Source organism: Schistocerca gregaria, chromosome 7 (genome assembly GCF_023897955.1).
Source record: "Schistocerca gregaria isolate iqSchGreg1 chromosome 7, iqSchGreg1.2, whole genome shotgun sequence".
Lineage (NCBI taxonomy): Eukaryota > Metazoa > Arthropoda > Insecta > Orthoptera > Acrididae > Schistocerca > Schistocerca gregaria.
Genome location: NC_064926.1, coordinates 318,046,679 through 318,071,992, shown reverse-complemented (window position 1 = coordinate 318,071,992; position 25,314 = coordinate 318,046,679). Strand labels below are relative to the sequence as shown.

The 25,314-nt window shown below is 45.4% G+C and overlaps 1 protein-coding gene across 1 annotated transcript in view; it reads left to right on the top strand.

The window, feature by feature from the left end:
• The first annotated feature begins 5,520 nt into the window (after window positions 1-5,520).
• The window catches only part of LOC126282068 (juvenile hormone esterase-like), a 102,541-nt gene continuing 82,747 nt past the window's right edge, over window positions 5,521-25,314 (top strand). The window contains exons 1-2 of the mRNA XM_049981513.1: window positions 5,521-5,627; window positions 6,438-6,572. Of these exons, the coding sequence (XP_049837470.1) occupies window positions 5,544-5,627; window positions 6,438-6,572 (219 nt within the window). The 5' untranslated portion in view covers window positions 5,521-5,543. The remainder of the gene's footprint in view (window positions 5,628-6,437; window positions 6,573-25,314) is intronic.

Here is a 25,314-nt window from a genome sequence, read left to right as displayed (position 1 = left end):
CTCCAAACGAGACGACCACGATCTTCTCTGGGAACTATGTTGCAAAACGATAGCTCTGCTTCCGCCCGGCAGAGGAGGCTAGCTCTCTCACCAAATCAGACAGCCATCTATAGGAACCGAGGATGGGCTCTGAACCTGGACAGTTAAGTGTCATTTGTGCCTAGATAAGCTACAATCTGCACGAGACTACCCCCCTGCAGAGTCAATACTGGCTTTCTTCCCCAACCTGCCTGCTGTTTTCCTCACCATCACCCCCCCCACCACCACCCCCTCTCCAGAGGGCTCGCCGCCGCTCTTTGGCGGGTTCGTGCTTGGCTACCACGGGGCTCCAGCCTTTGCAGCATCTTTTCCCTTCCGTGCTGCATATCTATCCTCTTGCTATTCCTGTACCTCTCCCTCGGGGAACATGTTGGAGATGTTTGAAATGTGATCTACACATTCAGTCGCTGATATCAGATCAGTCTCTCCACTGTCTTTCGTTCCTTCCTTCTTTTTTTCGTCCCTCTTCTCCTATCCTTCCTCCGCCTCAGCGTTTAAGGTTCCTCTTTTTCTCCTTCCTCCCTGTCCTCTCCTGAAAGCCAGCCCAGGCGTCTGACGCGTAACAGGTTACTGGGTAACGCGTAATTCGCAGCCCCAGTCGACAGTTAGGGTTCGCACGTACCCCCTGGTAAAGGCCAGGCCCAGGGAGGGGTGAGCCGCTACCTACCGTCTGCCAGCGTTCGGGAGGTGTGACCTGAGGTGTGAACGACAACCTGAGGCGGGTGTGCCCTCTCCTGATGGGGCTCCCAGTTGGAAGGAGCTCGCCATCGGAGACACTGGCAATCATGGGGAATTTTCTCGCAATGAGCCAATCATCTTTTTCAACGTCAGCTTCTACAAAATGTAAACAGAATGAGACTAACTCTTCAGAGGCCCTCCCAGCTGCACCAAGGTTACTTGTGGTTTCTCATACTGAAGACGGTCAGTCCTTTGCTATCGTAAATCAGTTTATTATTCAGAAAGGTGTCGATGTAGTTGCTGGCCATGTGAAATCTTGCTCTCGTTTACGAAATGGCACTTTCCTTTTGGGGGCTACATCTGATTCTCAAGCACAACTGCTTGCAGCTTCGCTCATTAACGGCTATGTTGTTTGTGTCAAGGCCTATTGAACGCTCAATTCTTCCCACAATGTTGTTTACACTAGGCTGCTTTATGGTCGGACTGAGGCAAAAATCCAAGCGGATCAAGGTGTCACTGCAGTCCATCACTGCTCATCAGTGCTCCAAATCACTACACACCTCTGTCCAGACAGCTTTTTGAAAGAAAGCTAAATGATTTATATTTCATGTTTTTACGTTGCTACCCTATAGGTTAGTCTGCATTGTGTCGCTGTGACACAATGTATATAGAATATCATTAAATGTGTGGAAGTAACAGTATTTACGTTCGATATTGATAAAAATGCTAAATTCATGAAAATACTTGCTGAATGCCCGGCGTTGCCCAGGTTACCATTTATTTGAATCCTATTTAATTCTGTCTTCTCCTGCCCCTCTCTCCATCTGTGCCCCTCCTTCCCTCCACACTCTGTCCGACTCCTCCTTCCCCTCTCTCTGTTCATTTCTTCCTTCTCCTATTTATCTCCTCCTACACCCCTTTCTGTCCACTTGCTCCTGCCGCTCTCTGCCCATCTACTCCTCCCCATTTGAACGTCTGCTCGTTCCCCCTCTGTCCATCTCCTCCTCCTCTCTCTGTTCAACTCCTCTTTTCCCTCTCTCTGTCCAAATCCTCTTTTCCCTCTCTCTCTCTGTCCAATTCTTCCTTCCCCCCCCCCCCCCCCCCCTCGCTGTTCATTGCCTTCTCCCTGTGTGTACTTCCTCCTCTTTCTTTTCTCTGAGCATCTCTATTTCCCCTCTCTCTCTAAATCTCTTTCTCTTCTCTTTCTCTGTCCATTTCCTCCTCCACTTCTGACCATCTCCCCATCTCCTTCTCTCTGCCCATCTCCTCATTTTCCTCTCTGACCATTTCCTACTCGCCCCCTTTCTCTTTTCACATTATCACCGCTACCCCACTTGAAGGCTGGTGGCTCTTACTCCCACAGTATTTCTTTTCAGGTCGTAAATAATTTGTGTACCAAATTTGCTTCAAATCTTTCCAGGGGTTTACGATGAGCTTGTCTTTGCCTGTGTACGCACATGTCAAATATATTACACAGGTATTTAACATATTTACGACATATTTGTACATACATTTCATTTGTATCTCTAGCGAATTTCGTCCTACGGTTTTACTTTTATGCTGCTCAATGTGTGTAACGACGTATCACCTGAGCTATGTGCCGACAATGATATAATTTTTCAGGTGCATCCAGTGGTATATGTGGCTAATGTCCGCGAAATGTATTGTTAATAGAGTGAGTCGTAATGAAGTAATGAATTAAAATGTCACCCATGATGCGGGAGGTTTTCATACATCTCTGTATTTGACGTCATGTCTCCTGAACTAAGTTCCATACAATGATATAATTTTGTAGGTACGTTCGTGTCACATGTGGCTACTTCGTGTGAAATTTATAGTGAATAGAGTTATTAGCAAATGAGTAATAAATTTAAACAATGTAGGAAAAGACAGAATACTACTTAAAGAAGACACGTCAAGTTTTTTACGGTAAGTAGCAATATTTTTTCCTACATTGTTGATGTTCCTATCTGGAATCTCCATTGTTTAATAAATTTAAACGTCATCCAAGGCGCAGTAAGTTTTCACTCATATTAGTTTTTTTGACGTAGTATCTCCTGATCTATGCTTTGTACAATGATATAATTTTGCTAGTACATTCAGTGGTGCATCTGAATACTGTCTACAAATTGTGTCGCCAGTAGAGTTAGTAGTAAAGAAGTAATGAATTAAAGCGTCATGTTTCACTCGGTAGTTTTACTACGTGACCAGTGAAAATGTAGTAAGCCCTAAAGTTTTTTCCTTGCACTATTTTGTGGGGGTTGTCAGCGAGGAAAAAATTCGTAAAAACTTGAAATTATATGTAAATCTTGTTGAAAGTCCGTAATTGCTTCAACTGTATGATAAATCTTTATTTATGAAGCAGTCTGTTTCATCATGGTACAATTCTACAGCTGTGTATGCCCACAATACAAAATTTGCTGCAGTAAGTGCTCTCATTTTCTGATACTGGATGAATGGAATCTGTTTACTCGCAAGTCATGGGCAACAGTGCTTTTCCAGACAGTAAGTTTTACGTGTACCAAGTTTCGTTGAAATCGGCCCAGTAGTTTAGGATGAGATGTGGATCATAAATACCGGCTGATCAAAAAGTCAGTATAAATTTGAAAACAATAAATCACGGAATAATGTAGATAGAGAGGGATGACATGGGGTTTTATTAGAACCAAAAAATACAAAAGTTCAACAAATTTCCGACAGATAACAAAGTAAGACAAAGCAAAGATGATATTCTTTACAGGAAATGATCAATATGTCCACCATCATTCCTCAGCAATAGCTGTAGTCGAGGAATAATGTTGTGAACAGCACTGTAAAGAATGTCCGGAGTTATGGTGAGGCATTGGCGTCGGATGTTGTCCTTCAGCATCCCTAGAGATGTCGGTCGATCACGATACACTTGCAATTTCAGGTAACCTCAAAACCAATAATCGCACGGACTTGGGTCTGGGGACTTGGTAGGCCTAGCATGACGAAAGTGGCGGCTGAGCACACGATCATCACCAAACGACGTGCGCAAGAGATCTTTCACGCGTCTAGCACTACTTTTTTTTGTTCTAATAAAACCCCATGTCATTCCTAGCATGTGTGTCAATTTTTACCTCTCTATCTACATTATTCCGTGGTTTATTAAGTTTTCAAATTTATACTGACTTTTTGGTCACCCAGTATATACACTATGTGATCAAAAGTATCGGAACACCTGACTGAAAATGACTTACAAATTCGTGGTGCCCTCCATCGGTAATGCTGGAATTCAATATGGTGTCTACCCACCCTTAGCCTTGATGACAGTTTCCACTCTCGCAGCACACGTTCAATGTGGCGCTGGAAGGTTTCTTGCGGAATGTCAGCCCATTCTTCACGGAATGCTGCACTGAGGAGAGGTATCGATGTCGGTCCGTGAGGCCTGGCACGATGTCGGCGTTCGAAACATCCAGAGTCTGTTACATAGGATTTAGGTCAGGACTCTGTGCAGGACAGTCCATTCCAGAGATATTATTGTCGTGTAACCACTCTGCCACAGGCCATGCATTACGAACAGGTGCTCGATCGTGTTGAAAGATGTAATCGCCATCACCGAATTGCTCTTTAACAGTAGGAAGCAAGAAGGTGTCTAAACGGCAATGCAGGCCTGTCCTGTGATAGTGCCACGCAGAACAACAAGGGGTGTAAGCCGCCTCCATGAAAAACACGGCCGCCCCATAACCTCCGAGTTTTGCTGTTGGCACTACACACGCTGGCAGATGACGTTCACCGGGCACTCGCCATACGACACACTGCCATCGGATCGCCACATTGTGTACCGTGATTCGTCACTCCACACAACGTTTTTCCACTGTTCAGTCGTCCACTGTTTACGCTCCTTACACGAAGCGAGGCGGCGTTTGGCATTTACCGGCGTGATGTGTGGCTTAAAAATGAACAGCTGCTCGACCATGAAATCCAAATTTTCTCACCTCCCGCCTAACTGTCATAGTACTTGCAGTGGATTCTGATACAGTTTGGAATTCCTTTGTGATGGTGTGTATAGATGTCTGCCTATTACTCATTACGACCCTCTTCAACTGTCGGCGGTCTCTCTCAGTCAACAGACGAGGTCGGCCTGTACGCTTTTGTGCTGTACGTGTCCCTTCACGTTTCCTCTTCACTATCACATCGGAAACAGTGGACCTGGGGATGTTTGGGAGTGTGGAAATCTCGCGTACAGACGTATGACACAAGTGACACCCAACCACTTAATCACGTTCCGCGTCTGTGAGTTCCGCGGAGCGCTCCATTCTGCTCTCTCACGATGTCTAATGACTACTGAGTTCGCTGATACGGAGTACCTGGCGGTAGGTGGCAGCACAGTGAACCTAATATGAAAAACATATGCTTTTGTGGGTGTCCGGATACTTTTGATCACATAGTGTACGCACATCCATTTTTATAATATGTATAGATTTAGAGATTTGTGACAATACTGTATGTGATTAGAAGGATATCTACAGGGATTAGTACCTACTCATTTGTACCAGCCACAGGTGTTAGGGGTTTCAGCAAAATACCTTCGTACTCTGCAACAATTTGATTTATTATACAGGTATATTGGCGATGACTTTATCGATATCTTAAGATAGAGAGTTCTCCAATGCTGAAAAATATGGCACAGACTTTACTGTAATGTTACAAGAACAGAGATAATGTGATTCTTGGAACCAGATATAAGGTACTTGAACGTCAATGATCGTCTTTGCTTTATCGTAAAGCAGATAACAGATAATTCCTCTGTAATTTGTGGATATATATATTGCCAGTAAACCCGTGTCCGGGAGGAGATAAACATGCATTCCATCGCGCTTCTGCTGATCGCTGCCGCCTTCGGCACGCGGGTTGCTGCTGTCCCTCGTCACCCCATCATTCAAGAGGTATGCTATTCAATGACGCCAGAAGCAATTCGAATTAAATTTTCAAGGTTTCTATGGCGGAGACAGCCAATGAAAGCTCGAAAATTTTATTGGAATTGACGCGGGTTAAGAACCGATAGGATTTCATTCAGACATGCCGCCGCGAAAGACTCCGAGGATACAGTTTAACTTCCCGGTAAATATTGAATCTATACAAGACAGAGCAGTAGCTAAGATAATTACTTTACTCTTGCTTTCTGAGTCCACAGAACAATAATAAATCTGTTTCTCGACATTCTGCAGCTTTTATGGAATCGTCCTTTGTTAAGATCAGGCATTGCTAATTAAGGGCTTCGTCTATATTTTGGACGTAAAATTTTCCGAATTCACTACTTGTCCACAGTCAGAGTTGTCATAATGGTTCAACTGTCCACCACGTTTTTCCATAGTCATTGATTCCGGAAGGCGTTTGATACAGTTTCGTAATGTCGTTTACTGATCACCCCCAAGTAAACCCAAGCGCGTGGTTACAAATGAGTTAATGTCTTAAATATTTCACTTTGTTGGAGAATAGTTACCGTTTACCAGACAATTTGCCAGTAGGTTGGATTAACCTCAAACCTCTTCACGTGTCACCTTTAGTCACACACTTAATGAAGACTGGTCTACCTTAAGGGATCTGGTCCAGAATCGTATCTTATTGCAGTTACTTCTTAAGTTAGTGCGCTTGTGAGCGCATATGCGAGTAAGAGAGAGAGGGAGACAGACAGAGTAAATTGTATGTGAAGTATTTTCCGTTTGTTGCAATGGATAATGGAGATTCTGTTGCAGGGAGACGACGTAATTGTGAATATAGAGGACGGAGCTCTGAGAGGCGTAGTGGCCACATCATTGAACGGCGTTCTCTACAACGAGTTCCTGGGAATACCGTACGCCACACCACCTCTGGGAGATCTCCGATTCCGTGTGAGTACCACACATGACTGTTCTAAACGCTGTAGTAAGCTAATTACTTTTAAATACACTCCTGGAAATTGAAATAAGAACACCGTGAATTCATTGTCCCAGGAAGGGGAAACTTTATTGACACATTCCTGGGGTCAGATACATCACATGATCACACTGACAGAACCACAGGCACATAGACACCGGCAACAGAGCATGCACAATGTCGGCACTAGTACAGTGTATATCCACCTTTCGCAGCAATGCAGGCTGCTATTCTCCCATGGAGACGATCGTAGAGATGCTGGATGTAGTCCTGTGAAACGGCTTGCCATGCCATTTCCACCTGGCGTCTCAGTTGGACCAGCGTTAGTGCTGGACGTGCACACCGCGTGAGACGACACTTCATCCAGTCCCAAACATGCTCAATGGGGGACAGATCCGGAGATCTTGCTGGCCAGGGTAGTTGACTTACACCTTCTAGAGCACGTTGGGTGGCACGGGATACATGCGGAAGTGCATTGTCCTGTTGGAACAGCAAGTTCCCTTGCCGGTCTAGCAATGGTAGAACGATGGGTTCGATGACGGTTTGTATGTACCGTGCACTATTCAGTGTCCCCTCGACGATCACCAGAGGTGTACGGCCACTGTAGGAGATCGCTCCCCACACCATGATGCCGGGTGTTGGCCCTGTGTGCCTCGGTCGTATGCAGTCCTAATTGTGGCGCTCACCTGCACGGCGCCAAACACGCATACGACCATCATTGGCACCAAGGCAGAAGCGACTCTCATCGCTGAAGACGACACGTCTCCATTCGTCCCTCCATTCACGCCTGTCGCGACACCACTGGAGGCGGGCTGCACGATGTTGGGGCGTGAGCGGAAGACGGCCTAACAGTGTGCGGGACCGTAGCCCAGCTTCATGGAGACGGTTGCGAATGGTCCTCGCCGATACCCCAGGAGCAACAGTGTCCCTAATTTGCTGGCAATTGGCGGTGCGGTCCCCTACGGCACTGCGTAGGATCCTACGGTCTTGGCGTGCATCCGTGCGTCGCTGCGGTCCGGTCCCAGGTCGACGGGCACGTGCACCTTCCGCCGACCACTGGCGACAACATCGATGTACTGTGGAGACCTCACGCCCCACGTGTTGAGCAATTCGGCGGTACGTCCACCCGGCCTCCTGCATGCCCACTATACGCCCTCGCTCAAAGTCCGTCAACTGCACATACGGTTCACGTCCACGCTGTCGTGGCATGCTACCAGTGTTAAAGACTGCGATGGAGCTCCGTATGCCACGGCAAACTGGCTGACACTGACGGCGGCGGTGCACAAATGCTGCGCAGCTAGCGCCATTCGACGGCCAACACCGCGGTTCCTGGTGTGTCCGCTGTGCCGTGCGTGTGATCATTGCTTGTACAGCCCTCTCGCAGTGTCCGGAGCAAGTATGGTGGGTCTGACACACCGGTGTCAATGTGTTCTTTTTTCCATTTCCAGCAGTGTACATTGTGAAAGTGACCATTGATCAATGTGTTACAAATACTTACTATCAAAAACAGTCTTGATCACGATTTATTTTTTACGGTGACCAGTTTCGATCACTACTGTGGTCATCTTCAGACCAATGAGTAAGAACCTCCTCACTGCTCGAGTGATTTACCAACAGAAGGATGTTCTTACTCATTGGTCTGAAAATGACCACAGTAGTGGTCGAAACCGGTCACCGTAATAACTAAATTGTGATCAAGATTGTTTTTGATAATAAATAGATGTAGTAAGCGTTTGTATAGCTTTACACTTACTCTCGATTTTTGGACCGCAGCAGTTCTTAGGCATATAAACACACGATACAGGCACTCTTCGTCACTTTATTTAGCTCATTATTTAAACCGTCCTTTTTGTTACCTGTTTTAATCTCATGTGAACTACACGGAGGCTTGTACTGTCTTACGTCAATCCTACTCTAGAAAGCGAACAACCATGAATTGTACAGCGTCTGGACTTAAGCAATATGTAACTTGTCCGCTTTCCGCCTCGTTTCCTGCACTGTTTTGCGGAGCTCCTGGGACTAGCAGGAAGATGGACAAGTGAAATGCCTTACAGGAAGCTCTTTGGTTACAGTGTACAAGCAAACGCTTTATCGCGAGTGTTCCTTTCTGCCACAGTTGAACTTTGAGTCATGTGCCCACTTGGAAATGCATATCCAAGCGTTCTATTGGCATCCATGTCCATAGTAAACACTTAACCTGCCTCACATTCGGTAACAAGTAAGTCAGACTTTTCCCATACCATTATTAATTTGTTCTGTAATGTGAACTAAATTTTTATACTTAGTTTGGATTTCGATGTTGATCAACGACCTTCACCGCATATCTGCTTACTGTGTAATAGAAATTTTTCTTCTAATATAGATGTTTAATAACAAACAATAATTTTATAGTCAAAACTTCCTTTGTTTTCTCCTCAAGCGCGTGCTTATGTAAGATTACAGTCAGTAGGACATACCTTGATCGCGGGCCCATTTTAACTGTACGACTAGCCACAAATAGTTCGCACATTCTCGATGTTCCGAGTAATAGTACGTATTATGAGACCTTCAGCGTTTCCAGATAATGAGTCACACTGATGACAAGATAAATGTAGCTGCGCAACCAGCAATGTTTAGAGATCGACTTTCGACAAATTCTCAGGGAAAAGTTTTTTGTACGCAGAGATTATTGTTTGTGTATTTCATTAATGCTCAGAGTTGTTTCACATTATACAAACTGAACAAACATTTTCATGCCTTGGGCGATTTCGTATAGGCCTCCTTCATAAATTATGCACTCCATATTTCACTTACCGTTCATGGGACTAAACACCCATTCTCATGATCATTCATTTCCTTCTGATACTCAAGACTTGGTTTTCCGTTGCGCTTGCGAAGATTAACTGCTTTCACCACGTAAAGAAGAAAGGAACGAAGATGAGGGTTTATCTTCCCGACAATATCGAGGTCATTAGACACAAGCTCGAATTGTTCGAAGGATGGAGAAAGAAATCGGCTATTCCCTTTCGAAAGTACCATCGCGGCAGCACTTTCCATGAGTGATTTAGGGAAATCACGGAAAACATAAATTTGGATGGTCGGATCTACTTCCTCCCGAAAGCAGGTTCAGTTTGCGTCACCTCGCTCGGTACTCATAATTAAGAGTCAGATCGCTGTTTACATGGGCTTGCTGGAAGAAAAAGGCTGTAAATAACTTGCAAATAATACTTGTTGAGTTTGAGTTATTAATTTTGAAGACGAACGTTCGGTTTCAAATAGCTGTACAAGAAATTTTTTGAAGCTATATCCATGCAGCACACCTTATTACGTAGAATTATGACGTAGAATCCTCATAACAAACACAAAATATTTTTCTTTGCGTCGAGGTGCCTGGTGTTTCAGTAATTTGAGGTTGTTATTTTCTACAGACAGAGTAACAACTAACTTTACTGTGAGGTACGTTGTTGCATTTGATTTAACAAACTGTTTTACAAATACATAGTGCGGCCTATTAAGTCTCAACAAATTTTACGCTCCTGTTATATTTATTAAATTGCTTTTTTTTCTGCCTGCGTATTGTACCTGACTACACTATTAGAAAATAATCTTTTGCTCAACAAATTAGCTTCTTATTTTCAAAAGCCTTTTTCCTGGTGAGTTCCAGTTATTTCTGACAGTCTTCAGTTTTTTCAAGTGTGAAAGACTTGTTATTTGTTCGTTTCTGTTGAATGAAGGTATAACATTTCAGCTCCTCAACACCAAATTAAAACGTTCCACTTCAATTTGTTTGCACTTATAGCGATCCCAGCTTCCTCAACCAAATTAAAACGTTGCATTAGGAGGTGTCTGCTTCGTGCAAAAGGTCTTGAGTTCATATTGCCGACAACAAGTAATTCTTCATTACAGACGTTTATTTACAAACCGAACTGACATACTTCACAGACTCAACAACTGACTCTCAGAGCTAACCGCACTGCATATCCGAACTGGCAACTGACAACTCCTAGGTGTATTAATATATTTCCAAACAATGAGAGTCTTTGACAATGTTTTGTTTACAATACGATAGCAATTCACGATAGCAATTCACAGAATTTTAGTACAGATTAAAGTAAGTAAAAGGATCAGTACATATAAATTCTTACAAGCATAATTTCCAAATAGATTTTATAACATTTTTCTACCAGCTTCTGGATAACCTTCACCAGATTTGTACCGATGTTTCCAGAAATATCTTGACATTTGATTCTGGATATTTCTTGAGTGATTTAGAACAACTATTTATATGTAAAATGATTTAAATCGTGTTTCAAAACGTAAATAAATATTTTTAGCAATATTTCTTGATACAAATCGTCTTTCGAAATTAGGTTATGAAACAGTTTTCACAAGTTTTCGTATTTTTGCGATCATAATATAGAATTTCTCCATAGAAAGTTCCAGAAGTGTGCATTAAACGTTCATTTACAGACTTTCTCTTTAGCTGGTGAGTTTTTAAAAGTATCTTGTCCATATTATACGAAATAATTTAGCTCAAAACTGATAATTTATACAATTAATCAGAGCTACAGCAAACAGTGAGTCTTTCTTTTACAAAATGAAATATAATTACAAAATGGAATGAAAATAGGTTACTAACACTAATATATATTTACGTTAATTCTATTTTTGTTCTTTCTGTGCAAAATGTCCTAATATTGACACAGTACAATATTTAAACATCACCAAAGTTTCCCTTTACATTTTGCATATCTGTATCGACATCCCCTAAAAGTCTACAGTATCGAATACTTCAATATGTCCCAATAGGTCCTGTAATGTTACAAAGGACAGTTATCTTCTGACTGTTGCACAATAATCAAGCTTTCGAGGATACTGAACAAAACAGTATAAACCATTTACTTCCCCTTACGGAACATTTTACGCTCACTGGCTTCAAGAAATGATGCAATCTTTTTTAGGTCTGAGGATTCCCGTGGTCCTATTTTTTATTGCGCGTAACCTATTTTAGAAGAAGTTGAAGCAGTGTTTCCTATAGACATATAGTTATTACTATACTGCTTTGAAGCACATCATTTGCACATTTAGTCGGTTTTGTACGTCTTACCACAGTCATCATCATATACATTATAAGAAAAAAAAGGCGATGCACCAAGGATGATTCGTCCGAATGGGACGGAAATCGGTAGATGTGATGCACAGACAAACAAATGATTACAGTTTTAGAAAGAAACGGATTATTTATTCAGGAGAAAGAGCTTAACAAGTTAAGCAAGTCAACGAAGCGTTGGTCCCCCTCTGGCTCGTATGCAAGCAGTTGTTCGGCTTGGCATTGATTTAAAACATTTCTGAATGAAAATCCTAAGTCAAGATTGCAAATTTTCGTTATTGATTACCGGGTTCGAGCCATCTAAAATAATGTTCAGCGTGTGATAATCATTACACATCGACGTACTTTTTAGATCTAAGTCACCCTAAAAATGAAAAATCGTAGCTGGTTATGTAAACTGACAACGTTAATCAGTAATCAAATGATAATTAAGTGAAATCCTCAGCTACTGACAGGTGTTGTCGATATACCTCGATGGGGACAGCTGAAAATGTGTGCCCCACCCGGAACTAGAACCCGCGACCTCCTGCTTACATGGCAGGCGCTCTATCCATCTATACCACCGAGGGCACAGACCAATAGCGCGACTGCAGGGACTTATCTCTTGCACACTTCCTGTGAGACCCACATTCCCAACTGTCCCCATCGAGCTATATCAACAACACCTGTCAGCAGCTGAGGGTTTCAATTAATTATCATGTATTCTAGAGAAGCTGCACAGTCATTAATGGTATCTGTTCTTTCGAGAACAGTTAGTATCTTCAGCGCCTGAAACAATAGACACCGAAACAATCAGATCGCAAACAACCAGAACTAGATAATCCAGGCTTTAAAAAGTAGACAAATTAGATGACGTCGAATTTGAGGAAGACACATGTGATATTTGTAACGATGTCACTGTGTGCCTAGAAACAACCGTGACCTCAGACATCAACAAAGACATTACAACACATGCAGTCAGTCCAATAGACATCAACACCAACATTAACGCCACACCAGCAAGCACCACCTACACCAGTGAAAGACGTGTGAAGACATAGAAAAAGAGTGTGACAAAATGCAGCGCAACCATGTGACATCCCAAAAATATCTCAAAAATGTCTCTCAATCAGCGGCCAGCACCAACCCACAATCCATCTAGCTCCACCGCAGAAACCGCAACTGGAACTTCTCACCAACAAAAAGCCGATAATTCAGAAATTTACTTACTTTTGTAGACTAGAGAAAAAAGATATACTGCACGCAGCATAGCGGATGCAAGACTGTACCATCCAGAACGTGATTGTATGTGTTTTCCAATAATAGAGCAGACAGACAGAATCATCCTAAGGACAGCGAATATTACTACATCAGCAGCGCCGCTGTTCGACCTCATGCTCTAGGTCTGCCTTCGCAGGTCAGAATCAATCAATTTGGATAAAATACATAGAGATCATGTAATAGCACATGGACGACCATATTTCGATAACACACAGACAAGTAGTAAATGCTCTGCACACGTAAAACACCCAGAACACACAGACACAAAATGAATATACAATGACGGAAAAAACGCAGTATCAGGAAGAAGTAGTGCGACATAAACGAAAAAAAATGGTTCAAATGGCCTTGAGCACTATGGGACTTAACATCTATGGTCATCAGTCCCCTAGAACTTAGAACTACTTAAACCTAACTAACCTAAGGACATCACACACAGCCATGCCCGAGGCAGGATTCGAACCTGCGACCGTAGCGATCACGCGGTTCCAGACTGAAGTGCCTAGAATCACACGGCCACACAGGCCGGCGACATAACCGAAAGATGGTAGGCGTGTTTCTAAATCTGATAGATGATGTCTATTCAAATTTTGCACTAGTCGCAAAAGAGTGGCTCTATTAGAACCACTATGAGAATGAATCTCAGGTTTCCTTTTACGCCATAACGGTTGTGAGCGTTTGTTACCTTTGAGACTGAAGTGGCATTACCGAGAGGTAAGGCCATCGTGTCCGGCTTATGGCTCTGGGTCGAAGTATTGCATCTGCAGCAGCAATGTGAGCAGCAGTTAGCACCACAGGGACACAATGAATTGTTACAAACCTATTACTTCAAGGACAGCTCCGAGCCAGATGCCCTGTAGCGTGAATTCCACTGACACCGAACCACTGCGACATGCAACTTCAGTGGTGTCAAGCGAAAGCTCATCGGAGGGGAGGATCAAGCCTGATGAAAGCTGGTTCTTCCTCGGTGCCAGTGATGGCCGAGTATTGGTTAGAAGGATACCAGCTGAGGTCCTGCAACCAATCTGTCTTTGTGCTAGACACACTGGACCTACATCTGGAGTTATGGTTTGGGGCGCTCTCGTGGTTGTCCCACACACCTTGAGTGCAAATTTGTACGCCAGTCTGGCGATTCGACTTGTTATGCTGCCATTCATGAACATGTTTCCCAACTGGATAACTATCGCTCACATACCGCTGTTGTAACCCAACATGCTCTACAGAGTGTCGACATGTTGCCTTGGCTTGATCGATCACCAGATCTGTCTCCAATCGAGCACAGATAGGACATCATCGGACGACTACTGTCATCCACAACCAGCATAACCGCCCCTGTATTGGCCGACCAAGTACAACAGACATGGAGCTCTATCCCATAAACTGACATCCGACACCTGTACAACACAATGCTTGCACGTTTGCATTCAGCATTCTGACGGCGGTTACACCGGTTGTCGTTGACAATGGCTTCTCTGGCACTTACATTAACTTGTGATCTTGCAGTGTTAATCACTTATATACGCTACATATACAAATATGTTCCCAAATTTTCAATACTCTACATTAATTATTTTTTGGTGTTCCGATTTTTTTGGTCACTGTATTACAACGCAATGCAGACAAACAGTACTACAGTTAGTGCGAAAATGACAGAAATAGCACAAGATCTGCAGTCAGACGCTACGTGCTTACAAGAACCTTGTAATAGAAAGGGGCAACTAATATGTCTGCCAACGCATTGCACCATAATAACAGACAGGAATGATTGTAAGACTACTATAGTACTTTTAAATAGAATTTATAACGTAAAAAGATAAGACAGTTATGCAGCCAACATTTAGTTACCACAGATATAACCAATGGGAACGTTCCATGGGCGATTGCATCCATGTACACCCAGCCTTCAAATACAACCTTCCGCAAATCACATCAGAGACCAAGCAGTGTATGCCGAGGGCAAACAATTAGTGATAAGTGATAATATTAATTCAAGGTCTCCCCTCAGGAACACAGACTGAACGGATGACACAGGGTACAAAATGGCTCTGAGCACTATGGGACTTAACATCTTAAGTCATCAGTCCCCTGGAACTTAGAACTACTTAAACCTAACTAACCTAAGGACATCACACAAATCCATGCCCGAGGCAGGATTCGAACCTGCGACCGTAGCAGTCGCGCGGTTCCGGACTGAAGCGCCTAGAACCGCTTGGCCACCGCGGCCGGCGATGACACAGGGGACGAATAACTTCTCACGTAATACAAGGAACACAATTACATGTAACGAACACAGATTACCATGGTACCAGCAGTAATATCGGCTTTGCGCTACCAAATAGTGCAGCAATGGCTTTCGTATTAAATTAGACCGTACGCGGCAATATAACCAGTAGTGAACACAATGTTATAAAATTCATACTAACACACACTCAGAACAGAAGTACCAAAACATACACCACTACACTTATTGTTCCACCGAACAATGACAGCGCCCAACAGCTAGACAGGCCAGTCGAAAAGCCGACGACGGCGGATGGCGATGCGAGCATGGTGACGGCGGCGACGCCCCCCACCGAGCAGTACCGACCGATACCACCAGTACAGAGATCGGATGAGCAAACGGGCATCGACAGTCGAATAGTGCCAACGGCTGTCTTCGTTACCGAGTGCAGTGATGACAGAGACCCACATTCGGATACGGAAACGCACCCGAGTAAGTAACGGTCTCCGAGACGGCGCAAGAAAAGACGGACGACTCCTTAATTCGTATGCACGATGACGATCAAGAAACGACCGAGGAAGACTGCTATATTACAGAGGGTCCCGAGACTACTCGTCCAGAACACCACCGTCTCGACAGCAGTACACGTCAAGAGCGACCTGAAAAACTTGACAACGCATGGCAATCTGCAGTCCACTGCCACTCCCAAGCATTACAAGAGGAGCCACAGAGGGACGGGGCTGCCGAACCCCGGCCCACGGAAAACTTGTCCCGGGGAGACTGGGCGGATGATTGTGGAGGGGATCCACCGACAGTCGCAACTGATGACACGACGGGGGCGGCGCCCCTCTAAAATTTCACTTACAACCAACGACGGCGGGCAGGACGGGGTCACGTAACGTGCAGTACAACAGCAGGCGGCGTAAGCTCACATGGCCAATACAGAGTGGTCCATTTATCGTGACTGGGCCAAATATCTCACGAAATAAGCGCCAAACGAAAAAAAATACAAAGAAAGAAACTTGTCTAGCTCGAAGGGGGAAACCAGATGGCGCTTTGGTTGGCCCGCTAGATGGCGCTGTAATAGGTCAAACGGATATCAACTGCGTTTTTATTAAACAAGAACCCCCATTTTTATTACATATTCGTGTAGTACGTAAAGAAATATCAATGTTTTAGTTGGATCACTTTTTAAAAAACGCAGGTGATATCCGTTTGACCTATGGCAGCGCCATCTAGCGGGCCAACCATAGCGCCATCTGGTTTCCCCCTTGAATCTAGACGAGTTTCGTTCTTTGTAGTTTTTTCGTTTGATGCTTATTTCGTGAGATATTTGGCCCGGTACTATCAATGGAGCACCCTGTATACATGCGACGGAACGACGATAAGCATATCGGCTTGCTTCTATCAATACCGATAATATACGGTTTCAGATTAAGATGTCCTTACTCAGAGACATGCTCCAAATACCTGACAACGACATTCTCCTCCTACAAGAAATATACGTCGATGAATTTCCTGTCATGTACGGGTATGTATCCTACCTATCACACGCCTCCGAAACTGGCAGCGGCATATCAATGCTTCTTAAAGAAGGCATCACGGCAGAGGATGCAATGTACCTACCGTCGGCACGGGGATTAGCAATGACTGTACTTGATGTACGACTCATCAACATCTATGCACGGTCCTTTATAGGCAGGAGGCGAGAGCGTTCCCGCTTCTTCGCAAGCGAAATTGCCCGACTCTTCCTGCGTCGACACGACCGATTAATCCTAGGTGGCGATTTTAATTGTGTACTTGCACTGAAAGAATAATTTCCTCGATATACCCCATGCCCAGAATTACGATTGTTGGTGCAGAGTACGCATCTGGTTGACATCTGGGAGCACGTCCATGGCGTCCGTCCTGGATACACGTATACAACAAGTCATTCCGCTAGTCGTCTCGACCGAATTTATGTCACACGCACTCTTAACGCTGACGCCCTGGAAGCAGAGCTGTGGCCTACAGGCTATACCGACCACACAGCATTAATATGTAATATATACAATCTCCCTCCGCCGACAGCAAGTGTGGCATGGCCGCGGTCCCTTCTGCGTGACCCAGCCTGTCGGGACGTCATCGAAGATGTTTGGAGATCTTACGTATGACGCCTTCGGTCGTATCCCACGACCCTAAAAGTTGGTGGACGGGTTGCGCCAAACCGGCGCTGCGCCGTGCAGTGATGACATATGGTCGCGAGTAGCCAGTATGACGACGTCAGACGATGGACTTCTATTTCACAGTGCTACGAGAATGCGCCGAACAAATGCCTTCACCGGAGCGGCAAGAGGCGGTACAACGAGCAAAGGCCAAAATTATATCCATCATGCGACGTCACCTTGAAGGTACTGTGGTCAGGGCGTGGACGCTAGATCGGGTTGCAGGAGAACGCCCATCGATGTATCACATCATTAACGAAAACAAAAGACGACGAAGAGCCCTAGTACAAGCTCTGAACACGGATGATGGCAGACACCTAACATCACAACAAGACATAGGCAATACTTTTGCAGAACACTACGCTCAATTTTACACCGCATTGGATGCCGATACGGCGGTCATTAACGAAGGTACGCATATGATTTTCGGCACCATTGATCCAGAGGAGGAAGCACAACTGGTGGAGGAGATTACAGAAGCGGAAGTGATGGAGGCCATTAGTAGGGGAGCGGTGAATAAATCTCTGGGACCAGATGGCCTCCCTCTGGAATTCTGCAGGACCTTTAGCTGTGTGATCGCACCACGATGGGCTACTATCTGCCGCGGATTAATGTCTACTGACGTGCCCTTACACCATTAAGGCTCAAGGAGACCTTGAAATGCCTAAGTATTGTTTTTACCAACGACATCTATAAGAGACTACTACACTCAGTCCAGACGGACGTTAGAGGGAACATCACACCGGCATTAGACATGATCCAGCGGGTCAAGTATGCTAAAACCTACCTGGTGTCACGAATTCCGCATTTCGCTCAAGTACTCTCAATGCCGGTGATGATAGCACGACGATTACTGGCGGCGTTCGGTTCCTTTGTGAGTGCAGGTATACTGTTTAAAGTAAGATACGACGCCCTTACCCTCCCTCTCAGTAGGGGTGGACTTGGTCTTGTGCATGTTCGTGATCGAGCGGTGGCACTATATATCAGCACAATGTTAAAACTGTGGAGACGACGTCAGATTTGTCTGACAGGAATCTTAACAGAAGAACTAGCACCAGTGTCTCGCATGGCGCCAGTGGCGGTCCAGCACATCTCCCAGTCACTCCAGCATATACGCACTTTTTTTTATAGAGTACAGCTACGTTCAGACAGCTCTGCCTGGAACCAGACATGCAACGGCGCGTGATATATATCGGATACTAACGACCGGACGACACAGCAATCAGACAGAGGAATCATCCACATATCAATTGGCAAGTACAGGGTGTTTCAAAAATGATCGGTGTATTTGAAACGGCAATACAAACTAAACGAGCAACGATAGAAATACACCGTTTGTTGCAATATGCTTGGGATAACAGTAAATTTTCAGGCAGACAAACTTTCGAAATTACAGTAGTTACAGTTGTCAACAACAGATGGCGCTGCGGTCTGGGAAACTCTATAGTACGATATTTTCCACATATCCACCACGCGTAGCAATAATATGGCGTAGTCTCTGAATGAAATTACCCGAAACGTTTCACAACGTGTCTGGCGGAATGGCTTCACATGCAGATGAGATGTACTGCTTCAGCTGTTCAATTGTTTCGGGATTCTGGCGGTACACCTGGTCTTTCACGTGTCCCCACAGAAAGAAGTCACAGGGGTTCATGTCTGGCGAATAGGGAGGCCAATACACGCCGCCTCCTGTATGTTTCGGATAGCCCAAAGCAATCACACGATCATCGAAACATTCATTCAGGAAATTAAAGACGTCGGCCGTGCGATGTGGCCGGGCACCATCTTGCATAACCACGAGGTGTTCGCAGTGTCGTCTAAGGCAGTTTGTACCGCCACAAATTCACGAAGAATGTCCAGATAGCGTGATGCAGTAATCGTTTCGGATCTGAAAATAGGCCAATGATTCCTGTGGAAGAAATGGCGGCCCAGACCAGTACTTTTTGAGGATACAGGGACGATGGGACTGCAACATGGGGCTTTTCGGTTCCTCATATGCGCCTGTTCTGTTTATTGACGAAGCCGTCCAGGTAAAAATAAGCTTCGTCAGTAAACCAAATGCTGCCCACATGCATATCGCCGTCATCAATCCTGTGCACTATATCGTTAGCGAATGTCTCTCGTGCAGCAATGGTAGCGGCGCTGAGGGGTTGCTGCGTTTGAATTTTGTATGGATAGAGGTGCAAACTCTGGCGCATGAGACGATACGTGGACGTTGGCGTCATTTGGACCGCAGCTGCAAGACGGCGAACGGAAACCCGAGGCCGCTGTTGGATCACCTGCTGCACTAGCTGCGCGTTGCCCTCTGTGGTTGCCGTACGCAGTCGCCCTACCTTTCCAGCACGTTCATCCATCACGTTCCCAGTCCGTTGAAATTTTTCAAACAGATCCTTTATTGTATCGCTTTTCGGTCCTTTGATTACATTAAACCTTCGCTGAAAACTTCGTCTTGTTGCAACAACACTGTGTTCTATGCGGTGGAATTCCAACACCAGAAAAATCCTCTGTTCTAAGGAATAAACCATGTTGTCCACAGCACACTTGCACGTTGTGAACAGAACACGCTTACAGCAGAAAGACGACGTACAGAATGGCGCACCCACAGACTGCGTTGTCTTCTATATCTTTCACATCACTTGCAGCGCCATCTGTTATTGAAAATTGTAACTACTGTAATTTCGAAAGTTTGTCCGCCTGAAAATGTACTGTTCTCCCAAGCATATTGTAACAAACGGTGTATTTCTATGGCTGCTCGTTTAGTTTTTATTGCCGTTTCAAATATACCAGTCATTTTTGAAACACCCTGTAGTATGGCGATCGATACACCACGTTTCCTTAGACACAGAGACACATGCAACTTGGTGCCTGACAGTAAATGGTCAAAATGTCACCCGATTCAGGCTCCATTGTGCCCTGTGTGCCAGACTCTGGTCAACGATGAACACCGCTCATATACGGCCCGTCGGCAGATCTGTGGCGTTTGGCGACACGAATGATTGCTTTCTTTCTCCGAATGGGATAAAACAACATTGAACCAGGGGTTATATTCTTCCCGGACGGGACTTACTACCCACGCACCAAAACGAATGCAGTAATGTGGCTTCGAGGCCAGACGGTACTCTATTTGTTCAGAGCTGGCCCAAAGAATGTAATGAACTTCTCGACTTTTCTACTGGAACGACTCTAAAGATCGTGAACAATCCGAAATACCGGCAGTATTTCTCTAACTCCCTATGGAGTGCGTTTCAAGAGTCTCCGCATAGCTGGAACGTCCAGGGTAGAAGTTAAATTATCTATGCGAAGAAAGCATGAACGGATGATAAAAACCGGTGGATACATTGTACTTACGAGAAGACATACCCGGATGACGGAACAGCGGGGGGCATTGGAAATACGATTCTCCATTGTGATTTGTTTTTTTCTTCCTTATGTAATGTGAGAATAGTTTTCAGTTTACTAGCTTCAAGCAGTACAAAAATATTATTTGTGGTATGACAAGGCAGTGGTTGATACCGAAATTTCCTTTCATTTAAATGTCATATGTGAACCAGGATTTGCTTTAATTTGTGAAAGATACTCATTGGAATTTGAAGCATAGTTACAGAAGTATTTATTTTTAACGTAATTTTATTGTGGTTTTTTATCTGACTTATGTTTACCTATCAAAGTTTACTCGGGCATGGATGTGTGTTTTGTCCATAGCGTAAGTTTGTTTAAGTTAGATTAATTAGTGTGTAGACTTAGGGGCCGATGACCTCAGGAGTTTGGTCCCATAAGACCTTACCACAAATTTTCAAATTTCCCCATGGTATGGTCACAGCGAATCATCAGCATTAGTGCAGCCGGAATGTATGCGCCGGGATAATTGGTGACCGTATTTTGGGACCAGTTTTTCCTTCCACGGCGCCTAACAGCCAATAACTATCGGTATTTTTTGCGGGTGACGTTGCCTCACCTCTGTAAGAAGTATCATTGATGATTCGAAGGGTGATGTGACTGCTACATGATGGTGCTCCAGCCCACTTCGCCACTAACGTCCGGACGCATCTCAATCGTACCTTCCCTGGTCAATGGATCATACGAGGGGATTCAATTGCATGGCCTGCTCGTTCACTGGATATCAACACGTGCGATTTGGGGCCCTATCAAAATTATCGTGTATGCAGAGCCCATTCTAGATGTGGAGACACTGGAGCACCGTATGCATGCTGCCTTTGACACTCTTTGGATGCAGCCTGGCAGATGCGAACGTGTGAGACACAACATGCTACAGCGCTTGCACATGCGTTGAGGCACATGGAAACCATTTTCAACACACACTGTAACTGTGGCTACATGGTACAACGCGCATTAGACCTCAATCTCTGTAACAATATATGCGGCAAATCATAAATAGGACAAACAACACGAACTGTGCAGGAACGCATTGTGGAACACCAACAGCATACCCGCAATCGCCGTACACTGTATCTCCACAGACCGTTCCATGAATTACAACGACACAACAATTTTGGCAGATACATCAAACTTTTGGAGCTCGATTATCAATGAATCTGGGGAAATAAGATTGTCTAACAACGAGACTCTCATCAATCGAGATAGCGGTTATCAGCTAAACTCTGCTTCGAATCCTGTTGTAGAGAAACTTCGTAGTCGACTTAGTTATCTGCATAAAGATGTTAGTCGATGTAGTTATCTGCATAAAGATGGAAATCGACCTAATATCGATACGCCAAGCTTTCACCGTGGAGGACGCAAGGCGCGACGCACAGAGTTGTTATGAACGCGCACGCTGAGCAGCGCATGCGCAATGTCACCTAAGTATGGCTTTAAATGGCAGAGCTCAGCGCGTACTCGCCCTGGATTCCATCCTTACCCGACGCCTCCATCAGCATCTCCGCCAGCACCGCCTCCTTCCCATTACCCAGTGTGGCTTTCGACCATCCTTCTCTATCGATGACCTTCTGCTTCACCTCACTCATCTCCTCTCCAAACAGCTCAACTACCGTCTCTCCGCCATCTTCCTCTCCTTAGACCTTGAACGCGCTTATGACCATGTATGGCATTCTGGTCTCCTCTTCAAGCTCCAAACCTTCGCCCTTCCTATCAACTTCGCCCGTCTGCTCGGGTCCTTTCTTTCCTAACGTCCTTCCTATGTCACCATCCATAACAAGCATTCCTACACCTTCTACCCCTCCGCCAGTGTACCCCAAGGTTCCGTCCTCTCCCCTCTTCCATACAAGTACCATCTGTATACACCGGTCATGCCGCCGCCTTCACCCCCCATCCACCTTCTCCAATACGCCGATGACACCGCCTTCCTTGCCCTCGCCCCCACCCTGCAACGATCCGAACACCTTCTACAATCCCATCTTTACCAGTTCATAGTTTGGTGTAACCAGTGGTTGCTCAAGGTCAATCCTTCCAAGACCCAGAAGATCACTGTAGGCAAAACCACCCCTTCCTTCCGTCTCCTCGACTTCTATATCACCAGTTATGGCCGTCCTATCACCTTCACTCTCACCCTCAAGTATCTTGGCGTCACCCTTGACTTTCGCCTCTCCTGGACTACCCATCTCCGGACTATCCAAGCCAAGGCACACTCCCATCTCCTCAAGATCCTTTCTGGCCGCACATGGGGTCTGGACCCCTCCACCATCCTCCACACCTATAAATCCCTCATCCACCCTATCCTCTGTTACACTCCCGCCTGGCTCTCCACCCCTCCTACCTTTTACAAATCCCTTCAAATCCTAGAACGACATGCTCTCCGCCTCGCCTATCACATCCACCTCCCATCCCCAATGCTGATTCTATATGACCTCATCCTATTCCCACACCTAGTCCTTTTCCTCGACGGACACAGATCCTCTACACCTCCCACAAACTTGATCCCCCTCACCCACTTGTCTCTCCCATCCTCTCCCACCCCATCTGCTGCTGCGTCTGTATTCCCACATCCCAGCTGCTCTCCATCTCTCCAGTCTCCACACCCTCGCCCAAGGTGGCTTCCACCAACTCCCCCTGCCTGATGATGCCCTCCTCCCCTCCATCTACCCCTCCTATCAACTTTGATCCTCCCCATCCACCCCCTGTGTTTTTTCCCAAGGGCACCCTCTCTCCTTTCTCTCCCTCCTCCCTTCCTCCTCTCCACCAGACCTCCCCTACCCCCCCTCCCTTCTTACCTCCCCCTCCCATCTCCTCTGCCACTGGCATCTACACCCTCCCCTCTCCCTCCTCCCCCACCTTTTCCCCCTTTTTGGCAGGTCCCCTGACTCGTACATGTACAGTGAACTTTTGCGCGCCGGAGATCATCGCCTAGTGTTTGTGTGTGCCGTCGTTTTCGTGTTCCAGTGTTTCATCGTTTGTGCTCCGACGTTCGCGTGTTTCATCTCTGTCATCTCTGTCCGTGTCCACGTTGTTGAACGTTTTTATTTTGGGCACTGCGCCCGTGAACGGTCCCATATGTTTTAATTTTGTATGTCTACGTTTGTATATCCACCATGTCTGTTCTGCAACTGTCTCCTTTTGTATCATTAGTCATATCTGTGGCCGAAGAGCGGCGTAGTATGCCGCTGCTGGCTTGCCTCTATCAGGTGTGAAAATAACAATTAAGAAAAAAAGAGCGTACTCGTCAGTACTGCTACAGTGGTACTCACCTGAAGATGGCCAGAAGACTCTACGCCGAAATATCGTGGCAGGACGCTACGACATCCGGCAGTTCTCCCGTGTCTTTATGGAACAATCAGTACGCCGGGAAAGCTTTAAACATCACAATATCTGAATGAATAAATGGTCTCTAGCATGGAAACGATTAGGCCTTTTTTGTTCCTTATCCTCCCATCGATCAATCGCTAGAGTTTGTATACGGTGGAAAACTCACCCTGTATAAGCACACCAGACCAATATTAGTCAATCCCAGGAGACATCAGTCTGAAGCCGCATAACATCGCCTCATCGCTTGATAATGGCCTTAACTGGATGCAGGAGAAACCAGTTTCTTCAGATATGCCATATCCAGCTGATCCAAAGTACACTGAGGTGACAAAAGACGTGGGGTAGCGATATGAACACATACAGGTGGCAGTTGTTTCGCTTACACAAGGTGTAAAAAGGCAGTGAATTGGCGGAGCTCTCATTGATACTCAGGTGATTCACGTGAAAAGGTCTCCAATGTTATTATGGCCGCACGACGGGAAATAACAGACTCTGAATGCGGATTGGTAGTTGGGGCTGAACACATGGGACAGTCAATTTCGGAAGTCGTTAGGAGATTCAGTCCACAGTGTCAAGAGTGTGCCGATAATATTTCATTTGCGGCGTTACCTCTCGCCGTGGACAACACAGTGCCCGGTGGCCTTCACTTAACGACCGAAAGCAACAGCGTTTACGTACAGTTGTCTGTGATAACAGAAAAGCTACACTGCGTGAAATAACCACAGAAATCAATGTGACACGCACGATAAACGCATCCGTTAGGATAGTGCTGCGAAATTTGGCGCCAATGGGCTATGACGACCGCAGCAAGTGTCTTTGCTAACATTACGGCATCGCCTGCAGCGCCTCTCCTGGGCTCGTGACCACATCGGCTGGCCACCAGACGACTGGAAAACCGTGTCCTGATCGGATGAGTCCCGATTTCAGTTGGTAAGGGCTGACGGTAGGTTTCGAGTATGGCGCAGACGCCACGAAGTCATGGACCCAAGTAACAATCAGGCATTGTGCAAACTGTCGGTGGCCCTGTAGCGGTGTGGGCTATGTTTAAATGGAATGGACTGGGTCCTCTGGCCAAAGTGAACCGATCATTGAGTGGAAATGTATGTAGCCACTCAAGGACATCATGTACCCAAAACACGATGGAATTTTTGTGGATGACAGTCTGCCATGTCACCTGGCCACAGTTGTTCGCGATTGATTTGAAAATCTTTCTGGACAATTCGAAC